Here is an 11,602-nt window from a genome sequence, read left to right as displayed (position 1 = left end):
GCATGGTGGTGCATACCTGTAATCCAAGCTACACGGGAGGCTGAGGCAGGAGAATAGCTTGAACCCGGGAGGTGGAGGTTGCAGTGAGCCAAGATAGTGCAATTGCGCTCCAGCCTGGGCAAAAAGAGCAGAAACTCCGTCTCAAAAAAAAAAAAAAAAGAAACCACATCTCTGAAAACCTTAGTAGTTAACATGTAAACTGTCATCTCCATTTTAGAGCTTAATGAAGTTGACAGGTCTTAAATTAGGTCTTATGCATGTGCCTGTTACTGTCTTTAAATACTTATAAATAGCATCACCAAGTTATTTAATGGGTAGTTTTTAACTATAGGTCACTTGGCTTTCACGGATGACAACGATAAATAGAACTTTTTGTTCTTGTCTAGCTGTATGGATTCATATGTGGCAACAGAAAGCTTCATTTTATTGAGTGAGATTTTGTAGGGAATTACGTGGGGCGGTATGTTTTTATTTGGTTTTTCTCCTTAACTATAAATATATCTTGAAAACTTTTTGTGTATTAGAAGGAATTTTAGGTCAGACATGGTGGCTGGCGCCTGTACTCCCAGCATTTTGGGAGGCCAAGATGGGAGAACCAGTTGAGGCCAGAAGTTGAAGACAAGCCTGGGCAACATAGCAAGACACCACCCCCACTGCCCCCCCCAGAAAATTTAAAAATCATCCGGGCTTGATGGTGTGTGCCTGTGGTTCCAGCTACTCGGGACACTGAGGTGGGAGGGTCGCTTGAGCCTGGGAGGTTGAGGCTTCAGTGAGTCATGATTGGGCCACTGCACTCCAGCCTGAGCAACAGAATGAGACTTATTTTTTTCTTTTTTCTTTTTTGAGATGGAGTCTCACTCTGTCGCCAGGCTGGAGTGCAGTGGCCCAATCTTGGCTCCCTGCAACCTTTGCCTCCTGGGTTCAAGCGGTTCTCCTGCCTCAGCCTCCTGAGTAGCTGGGACTACATGCATACGTCACCACGCCCGGCTAATTTTTGTATTTTTAGTAGAGATGGGGTTTTACAATGTTGGCCAGGATGGTCTCAATTTCTTGACCTCATGATCCGCCCACCTCAGCCTCGCAAAGTGCTGGGATTACAGGGGTGAGCCACTGCGCCCGGCCAAGACTTATTTTTTTCAAGCAAAACTTTGTAAGACTCAGGTGACATCAAACGTAATAACAAAAATTTTTTGAAATTCACACGGAAAAATACTAAAATTTCCGTGTTACATCATGAATGCTTTATTAATATTATTTTTAAATCTTAATATATTATAAAGACACACAATTCACAGTTGTCAACTCACAGCACATCAGTCTAAGTACTCCTGATTATGCTAATGTTTATTTTCTTTATTATTGCTTTTACTAAAAATAAGCTCTTAGAATATTATCCCATACTAAAAAGAAATGAACTGTCAAGCATTAAAAGACATAGAGGAAGATTTAATGCATGTTACTAAGTGAAAGAAGGCAATCTGAAAAGGCTACATATTGTATGATAAAATGTGAAAAAATATATACAAGCTCAATGATGTTCAAACCTACAGTATTGGTGAATAATAACCTAAGCAATTTAATACTCCAACTGAGTTCTTATAACTCCTATTATTCACTATGACATGAGTAATATAAACTTTATTAGCTTTAACCACCCTTTCCTCTGAATGTTTGTCCTCAAATAAGATTGGACTTGTCTCAGAACTGCTTTACCAATCTTGTGACCTTTTTCATTTAAGTGACAATAAAGCTGTTTTTCAGGCTGAGACTTAGGGGCACTCCTGCTTTTTGCATGCACTGTCTCATTTAATCCTCACAATAATATTATAAGGTAGATGCAATAGCCCCCATGTAACAGAGGAAAAAATAGAGGATCAAAGAGATTAACTTGCCAAAAGTACAGCTAATAAGTAGGTGAAGCATGCTGGGAACTTAGAGCTGCCTTAATATCCATGTCATTCTTCCAACTCTTTGGCAACAGTTTTCTAATATGAGTTGTTTGCCCCATTAATGTTGTGAAACTAAGAACACCGTATTTTAAGTGGCTTAAAAGTCCAAGTAACCAGAATATGGCTAATGTTACTTTCCTATTTTATATGTGCCTAAAGTAAAGTACATCCTTGGTCATTTCATAACATGTATAACAATTGCTATGATTATTTGAGCCACGATAGAATTCCATTCTAAAAGCTTGGCAGAGCTAGAAACAACCACCTGCTCTTTGGTAGGGAGTATTGCAGCACGCTTCCTGCAAGGACATTCAGTTTTCTTGCCCGTAAAGCAAACACACCACTATTTGTATAGTCACCAATCTAGGCAAGGGAGGAACAATGGTTTTAAAAATATACCAAGAAAGGAACTAGAAGATACTTTTATTAGGTGGGTAACCTTACCTTCCATTATCGTAAATAGTTGCTCAAGCTTCTTCACAGTAATGGTCTGCATTTCTTATGTAGCAAAATCTCTGGAGATTTTGCATGTTTTTGATGGTCAGAACTAGAGAACTTCTCTATCCAATCTCTTCATTTCAGATAAGGAAACTATATAGGTCAGCGAGTAAAATGTCTAATCCAAGGTCTCTTGGAAAAATCATAGCAGAACTGAAGTCTCTTGCTCCTTTTCCAGTGCTCTCTGATTTTCTATTACTCTGTCCCCACAAGGAATGTTATCTCGAGGTGAGATGGTTTTGTATAGTAATGGTTATCTCTGAAGCTCACGTTGTTTAAGGCCTGACAGATAATCCTTTTGTAGTATGAGTCTTGTAAGTTTTGCTAATGTCTTCAATGATTTAGTGTGACCCCTCTGAGCCTAGATCATATTTTCCTTCCCCTCCCTACACTCGATGATTAAAGTACGATATTCTTTCTAATTGCCCATTAGCCCCTTGCTGCTCTTGGAATCCTTAGACTTCTGTGGGCTTTTGGAACTTCTGCTGTTAGGTTTCATGAATAATAGTCCCCCTTCTGTTGAGTTTCTCTGGTTACATCATTTTATTTACCAATGTATTGCTTTTTAATATCGGTAACATTGAATATTAAAGTAAGTGATAAAATGGATCAAGCCGGAAACTTGACCATTACAAATCGATGCTAACTAAATAACCAAGATAACCACGATGCAGGTTGCCAATTATCCAGGACGCTTTTTTGATCTCCTTTGGAAAGGGAGTCATCAATTCTGTCCTTTTTCCTTAACTTCGAAAGCCCATCCTTCTTTGGCAATAGTCTTCAAGGGTTTTATTTAGCTCCCTTTTACTAAAAACGAGCATCACAAAATCTCATCTGTTTTTTACAAAGAAGCCTGGAGTAATACCCTGATAACTATAGGGGAATAATGTCATCAACAGAAGAATAGAATTTGGGAAGCTGACCTTATCACAGTCTATGAGATTAAATGTCTTGGGCATAGTAGTGTAGCTGGAGAAAAGGGGAAAAAAACCACTAATTCTCTTAGTTTCTTTGTAGTTCTCCATGGAAAACTCCTTTACCCACATTGGCACCCTTTTGGTTTTGCTACTATGGTGGTTAGAAAATTAGAAAGCAGAAGAATCACCTCTGTTTTTAGAAATACCCTAAAAAATGGCAGGCCATCACTGGGCCTTGTACTTCTAATGGCCAAAATGTATAGCAACATAAAGTGTCTAGAAGAGAATTCTCTAAAATACAAGTAATCACTGTAGGTGATTTTTTAAAGAAGCACAGCATGTGGAATTGTAGTGTTGAAGACACCATGCTGGGTATCACTGGAATAACCCCTGTGCTGCCAGAGTTGATTTGAAATAGAAGATGACATCTTATACCAGTTGCTGTACTGCAGCCTAGCATCATACGAGGCCATATACCAGGTTCAGAGGAAAGTAACTTGACTTCAAGCTCATGTTATAGGGAAAGATGTGGATTTTATTAGAGTAGAACATAAATAGGTTTAAACAGGAGGAAAATATTCTAGACGTTCGGATCTGTAATTGCTCAGAAAGGCAGGGAGTATTTTACTTTGGGGGATGAAGAATGGACTAGTCTGGCCAGGGCAGTGGGTTTCACATTCAAATCCAAAGATATGAACTAGAGGCCAGTAGAAGGCAAGGCTCTGGGCACACTCTACAGGGAGGACGGCTTCATTGTGGTGCATGCACACGATGGGCTCTGGGAACACTCTACAGGGAGAATGGCTTCAGTCGTGCATACACACGATGGGCTCTGGGAACACTCTACAGGGAGGACAGCTTCATCGTGGTGCATACACACGATGGGCTCTGGGAACACTCTACAGGGAGGACGGCTTCATCGTGGTGCATACACACGATGGGCTCTGGGAACACTCTACAGGGAGGACGGCTTCATCGTGGTGCATACACACGATGGGCTCTGGGAACACTCTACAGGGAGGACGGCTTCATCGTGCATACACACGATGGGCTCTGGGAACACTCTACAGGGAGGACGGCTTCATCGTGGTGCATACACACGATGGGCTCTGGGCACACTCTACAGGGAGGATGGCTTCAGTCATGGTGCATACACACGATGGGCTCTGGGCACACTCTACAGGGAGGACGGCTTCAGTCATGGTGCATACACATGATGGGCTCTGGGCACACTCTACAGGGAGGACGGCTTCAGTCATGCATACACACGATGGGCTCTGGGCACACTCTACAGGGAGGATGGCTTCAGTCGTGCATACACACGATGGGCTCTGGGCACTACAAGGAGGATGGCTTCAGTCATGGTGCATACACACGATAGGCTCTGGGCACACTCTACAGGGAGGACGGCTTCAGTCATGGTGCATACACATGATGGGCTCTGGGCACACTCTACAGAGAGGACGGCTTCAGTCATGCATACACACGATGGGCTCTGGGCACTACAGGGAGGACGGCTTCAGTTGTGCATACACACGATATTACTGAAGAAGATCTTTTCCGAGGCAAGCTAGCTAAAGGTATGCAAATAGGCAGATAGTCTATTAAATTTGAACATGAATATTAAAACTGACACTGAGATTTCAGTGAAGGGTGAAGTTATAATTTATAACAGTGTTGGATTTGGTGTATTTCAGTAGCTGTTAGTTAAGCATTTATTTATTAGTGATTTTTGAGAAGTTTGTGTTACTTCTTTTTATTAGGAAAAACATTTAACTAGCCATTAGCTCTGGCATCTGAATTCCTGCTACTCTGCTAGCATCTAGAAGTATTTCTGATGTTATCAGACAGAGTTTAATCAGAAAGACTCAACTTCTTTAGTGGTTTCATATGATAAACACATTTACCTTCCTGTTCAGGTCTGTTTTAGTTTGGGCAAGCCAGGGCATCAAACTATATGTAATCATTTTAACGTGTTACACCATCATGGGAATTGATCCTAACATAGGCATTTTCTTTACTTCTTAAAGGACTTTTTTCAGGAGATATTGCACCTTTAATGCAAGAAAAAGTACTAAGTGCAGTCACATATGCCGTTGGTGATGAAGAAGCTGCTGAAGTAAATGCTAATGAGCAGCCAGAGGCGCCGAAGCTTGTTCTGCAGTCTCTGTTTTCACTTATACGAGGTGAAGTTGAGCAGTTGGATTCAAGAGCACTTCCCCTTTGCCTTCATCAGGTACTCTGGTAAACCCTTCACTTTCAGCCTCACAAAAATTCTCCTAGCAGTGTTTGGAATGATCTAAAATGCTGCCTTGGCTGGGCGCGGTGGCTCATGCCTGTAATCCCAGCATTTTGGGAGGCTGAGGTGGGTGGATGGCTTGAGCTCAGGAGTTCAAGACCAGCCTGGGCAACATGGCGAAACCCCATCTCTACAAAGTATACAAAAATTAGCCGGGCATGGTGGTTCTTCACACCTGTAGTCCCAGCTACTTGGGAGGCCGAGGTGGGACGATCACTCAAGCCTGGGAGGCAAAGGTTGCATTGAGCTGACATTGCACCACTGCACTCCAGCCTGGGAGACAGAGTGAGAGAACCTGTCTCTAAATAAATAAATAAATATAAAAATAAAAAATAAAATGCAATCTCTGTAATTGATTGTGTCCCACTCATCACTGGTGAGCCTGGGGGAGGGTGACCCTCGTGGGATGTTTGGCATATTACTAATTGATGGCCACACCTTGGCCTTGGATAATCCATAGTTTAAACAATGGCTCACTTTTTAAATCAGTGATTAAGCTGTGTAAGAGTTTGATAAGCATCTACCAGGTGCCAAAGACCCTGCTGGACAATGGGTAAACAAAGATTACTTAGCAGAATATGCCCATAAGAGAGCCCCTGCGGAACAGGAGCAACAGTTATATCGATAAGTAATTGTGGAATTTTGTGTTCAGTGTTAGAGTAAACATATGTTAAAGATTCAGCAGCACAAAATGAGTGATTAATTCTGCCCTGTGGACACTTGGGAACAGAAGGCGACTCTTGAGCTGGGTTTTCCAGGCTTATTAGGCGCTCAGTGGATTAACAGAATGAGCTGGTCCAGGAAGAGATCAGCCTGTGAAAGCCATGGCTGGGATATTATTGGAGATGAAGATGTTAAAAGAGGAGGTGAGATTGAATAGCTGGTGACATTGAGGCTTTATTTTTAGGGACTGGGAATTTTTAATTATAACAGTGCCTGAATCACATTTGAATTTTAGAAAAAGAACTCTTTTGAGGATTAGGAGGGTGTATATGTTAGAGGATGGAGAGGCTGGAAACTGGGTAGCCTTTAGGCCGGTGATGAGGAAACTTTTTTTTTTACATAAGAGCTAATTCAGAAGAAATTAAGATATTTGAGCTGCATTTTATTTTTTATTGTATTTATTTATGTATTTATTTAGAGACAGAGTCTCACTCTGTTGCCCAGGCTGGAGTGTAGCGGCATGATCTCAGCTCACTGTAATCTCTGCCTCCCAGATTCAAGCCATTCTCCTGCCTCAGCCTCCTGAGTAGCTGGGATTACAGGCGCCCACCACCACGCCTGGCTAATTTTTGTATTTTAATAGAGATGGGGTTTCACCATGTTGGCCAGGCTGGTTTCAAACTCCTGACCTCAAGTGATCCACCCACCTCGGCCTTCCAAAGGGCTAGGATTAACAGGTGCAAGCCGCTGCACCCAGCCTGCATTTTATTTTTACATAAAATGAAAATAACTGGTACATGGGAATGGAGAAAGTGATTTACTTTTGTAATGAGAAGTGAATAATTTTTAATTTTTAACCCATTTAGAAAAAAAGTGCAGCTGGCTGCAAGTGCCCAGTTTTACATAAACATGCTCTTTGAGGCTGAAGCAAATTTGACTAATTGTCAATGTGAAAATAAAATAGAAAAACTGTTCTTGGAGTTATTTCTAAACAGAATTTGTCTCTAATCCTAATGTAACAAAAACGGATATGATGTTACATTAGGATCAGAGACAAGAGTATTCTCAGGGCAAACAGAAAATGGGATAAAAAGTAAAGTAGGCCGGGCACGGCGGCTCATACCTATAATCCCAGCACTTTGGGAGGCTGAGGTGGGTGGATCATGTGAGGTCAGGAGTTCAAGACCAGCCTGGCCAACACAGTGAAACCTCATCTCTTCTAAAAATATACACACACAAAAAAATTAACCAGGCATGGTGGCACGCGCCCGTAGTCCCAGCTACTCGAGAGGCTGAGGCAGGAGAATTGCCTGAACCCAGGAGGCGGAGGTAGCAGTGAGCGGAGATCGCACCACTGCACTCCAGCCTGGGTGACAGAGTGAGACTCTGTCTCAAAAAAAAGGGAAAATAGGGCCAGGCGTGGTAGCTCATACCTGTAATGCAGCACTCTGGGAGGTCGAGGCAGGCAGATTGCTTGAGCCCGGGAGTTCAAGACTAGCCTAGGCAACATCGTGAAACCTTGTCTCTACAAAAAAAAAAAACGTAGCCAGGCATGGTGGCGTGCACCTGTAATCCCAGCTACTCAGGAGGCTAAGGTGGGAGGATTGCATGAGCCCAGGAGTTTGAGGCTGCAATGAGCCGTGATTCCATCACTGCACTCCAGCCTGGGTAACAGAGGAAGACCCTGTCTAAAAACAAACAAACAAAAAGTTCAATAGGTTTTGTCCCAGTTCAGGAAAATGGATACTTTTCCAAATTTGTACTACCTCCTTTATGAACTTGAAGAATGCCTTTGAGGAAATGTATACTCCTGGCCTCTAAGCTGTCACGAGCTCACCATTGTTGAGTAGCACCAACACCAAGGCAGCTTTCTAATCACTCAGCTTTCACTGCATTTGAACAGTGGATTGCACGGCAATCTTTTCTCTCCTGGGAAAGAAGGTTAGAGAATACGGTGGTGGTTTAAAAGTATGGGCTTTGGCCCTACCACAAGCTAAGTGGCTTTTGGTTTTTCCTGTTGTAAAGTAATAGAGGATTAAATGGGATAATGCATGTAAAAGCACTTAACATATGTTTGACATACAGTAAAAGCCAAAGAAATATTAAACATTTAAACTCTATTCCTACTGTGACTAATTCAGAGATTGCTCATTGGAAATCAAGGCTGGGGATCAGCAAAGAAATACTGATGCCATTAGAAAGCTGAGACGTCAGGGTGACAAGATTCGGTTGATGGCTGCCTCCTCAGCCCAAGAAGACAGAATATCCTGTCACCTCCCAAGGGAGACACAAATCAGGGAGGGATGGAGGTATATTGTATTCATTTTAGTAATTCCCAGCACATCACATGGTATATTTCACCTAGATTTGCCAGTTGTTGACATTTTTATCAAATTTTTGCTCTGTTTTTTAACTGGGGCTATAGGCACGTGCCACTGCGCCCAGCTAATTTTTGTATTTTTAGTAGAGATGGGGTTTCACCATGTTGCCCAGGCTGGTCTTTAACTCCTGATCTCGGGTGATCCACCCGCCTCGACCTCCCAAAATGCTGGGATTACAGGTGTGAGCCACCGCGCCTGGCCTTTTTGCTCTTGCCCTCTCTCGTGCACACACACGTGTTTTTTCCATTGAAACACTTGAAAGTAATTTGCATTATGACACTTCACCCCTAAATATTTGTATATAAATCTCCCAAGAAGAAGGATACTCTTCTACATAACAACATACAAGGCCATTATCAACCCCAAGAAATGAGTCACTGATGCAATAAAATTATTTAATATACAATCCATATTCAAATTTCCCCCAAGTAGTTCCACAAATGTTCTGTGTAATTGTTTTCCCCCAGTGCAGGATTCAGTGCGGGATGACATATTGCATTCAACTGTCAGTATTCTTTAGTCTCCTGTAATCCAGAATGCTCCCTGCTTTTCTATCTGTATCAGTTTTTCTTTCTCCGCCCCTTTCTTTCTTTCACACTGACATTTATGAACAGTCTAAGAATTCATGTAGAATGTCCCATAATCAGGATTTGTCTAATTATTTCTCTCTTTTTTTTTGAGATGGAGTCTCACTCTGTCCCCCCCAGGCTGGAGTGCAGTGGCATGATCTTGATCTTGGCTTACTGTAACCTCCACCTCCCAGGCTCAAGCAATTCTCCTGTCTCAGCCTCCTGAGTAGCTGGGACTATAGGCCCATGCCACCACGCCCAGCTAATTTTTGTATTTTTAGTAGAGACAAGGTTTCACCATGTTGGGCAGGAGGGTCTCGATCTCTTGACCTCATGATCCTCCCGCCTCGGCCTCCCAAAGTGCTGGGATTACAGGTGTGAGCCACTGCGCCTGGCCTAATTATTTCTTTAAGATTTGATTCAGGTTAAACATTCTGGGCAAGAATTTACTTAGGTAACATTCCATACCCAATTCTCTCTTGAACTGATTCTAATCTGGTTTTTGTTCCCACCACTCCCCCAAAATTGCACTGTAAAAGTCACCAGTGATTTCCATGTTGTTAAATCCAGTGGTCAGACCTCAGTTTTCATCTTACTGGAGCTATTGGAAACATCAAGTTGATCACATACTCTGTTTTGAAGCGTTTTGTTTATTTGCCTTTTGGGAACTCTTTTCTTGGCTTTTACCTCTTACTGGCCATGCCTTCTCCGGCTCATTTTCTGAGTTCCCATATTTTCCTTTTTTTTTTTCCCACTCTGTCACCAGGCTGGAGTACAGTGACATCATCACGGCTCACTGCAGCCTCCACCCCACGGGTTCAAGTAGTCTTCCTGCCTCAGCTTCCCAAGTGGCTGGGACTGCAGGCGCATGCCACCATGCCCAGCTAATTTTTTTGTTTTTTTGTAGAGACGGGGTTTCACCATGTTGCCTGGGCTGGTCTCGAATTCCTGGCCTCAGGTGATCCTCTCACCTTGGTCTCCCAAAGTGCTGGGATTTCAGGCATGAGCCACTGCACCCAGACCTAATTTTTAAACACTGGGATGCGTCAGAGTTCAGTTCTTGAATCTCTTCTCATTCTGAATTCACTTCCTGGTGTGTTTTCATCCAATCCTGTAGGTTTGTCCTTTTTTTTTTTTTTTTTGAGACGGAGTCTCACTGTGTTGCCCAGGCTGGAGTGCAGTGGCACAATCTTGGCTCACTACAACCTCCGCCTCCCAAGTTCAAGTGATTCTCCTGTCTCAGCCCCACAAGTAGCTGGGATTACAGGCACGTGCCACCAGGCCTGGCTGATTTTTATGTTTTTAGCAGAGATGGGGTTTCATCATGTTGGCCAGGCTGGTCTCAAACTCCTGACCTCAGGTGATCCGCCCGCCTCAGCCTCCCAAAGTGCTGGGATTACAGGTGTGAGCCACTGTGCCTGGCCTGTCCTATTTCTTTTCTGAACTCCAGACTTAACTATCCAGCAACTCAAGATGTCTCATGGGCATTTCAAACTTAAGATGTACAAAATCAAACTTTGATTTTCTCCCGTATCTACTGCTTTCCTAGTCTTACCTCTCTTGTTAAATGCCAACTTCATCCCTCTAGTTGCTGAGACCAAATGCCTTGAAGTCAGACTTTATTTACTTTTCCCTGCATCTGAATCCAATCCAACAGCAAGTCCTGCAGATCTACTTCAAAATATACCCAGAACTTCTTACCTCTTTCACTGCTACCATTTCAGTACAGGACACCATCAAATCTCTCCCAGATTCTTGCAGTAAATTTCTCACTATAGAGACTTTTCTGCCTTCACTCTCCCTTCCACTTAGTGCTTTCTCTCTACATGACAGTCACTGTGAGGCAGATAAAACGTAAGTCAGACCTTGTCACTCCGCTGTGCAGAGCCCTCCGATGGCTTCCCTTCCCATTTAGAGTAAAAGCCAAAATCCTTCCCGTGGCCTACAAGGCCCTGATGATCTGGTCCTGTTAGCTTCCTAGATCTTCCTTACTAAAATTCGCCTTAACTCACTCCTTTCCAGGTTCACTGGCCTTCTGACAGCTCCTCAGATATACCAAGGATGTTCCTACTTCAGGTCCTCTGGCATCTCCTATCTACTCCTTCTCAGGAAGCCACTAGATGATGTGCTCCAGCAAAACAAGGGAGTAAACCAAGAAACAGGAAGGTGTGAGATGCAGGAAACTGGGAATCCTACTCAGGAAAGAGGTGAAGGGAATCTAAGCAAAGGGAGATTTTAAGATGACAGCTGTATGCCAGGAAGGAGAGGGTAACCAGTCCTGTTTAAAGTGGATCACAAGAGTCTGGGGAGAGGCTTTTCTATCATT

General features: G+C 42.9%; 1 protein-coding gene across 2 annotated transcripts in view; it reads left to right on the top strand.

Annotated features, from left to right (window-relative positions):
- CNST (consortin, connexin sorting protein) overlaps positions 1 to 11,602 on the top strand; it is a 116,892-nt gene that overhangs the window by 64,273 nt on the left and 41,017 nt on the right. For both annotated transcript variants that reach the window (XM_054477554.2, XM_054477562.2), the window contains exon 3: positions 5,395 to 5,600. In XM_054477554.2, coding sequence (XP_054333529.1) covers positions 5,395 to 5,600 — 206 coding nt within the window. The remainder of the gene's footprint in view (positions 1 to 5,394; positions 5,601 to 11,602) is intronic.

Source organism: Pongo pygmaeus, chromosome 1 (assembly GCF_028885625.2).
Source record: "Pongo pygmaeus isolate AG05252 chromosome 1, NHGRI_mPonPyg2-v2.0_pri, whole genome shotgun sequence".
Taxonomy (NCBI): Eukaryota; Metazoa; Chordata; class Mammalia; order Primates; family Hominidae; genus Pongo; species Pongo pygmaeus.
This window is presented reverse-complemented; position numbering and strand designations above follow the sequence as displayed.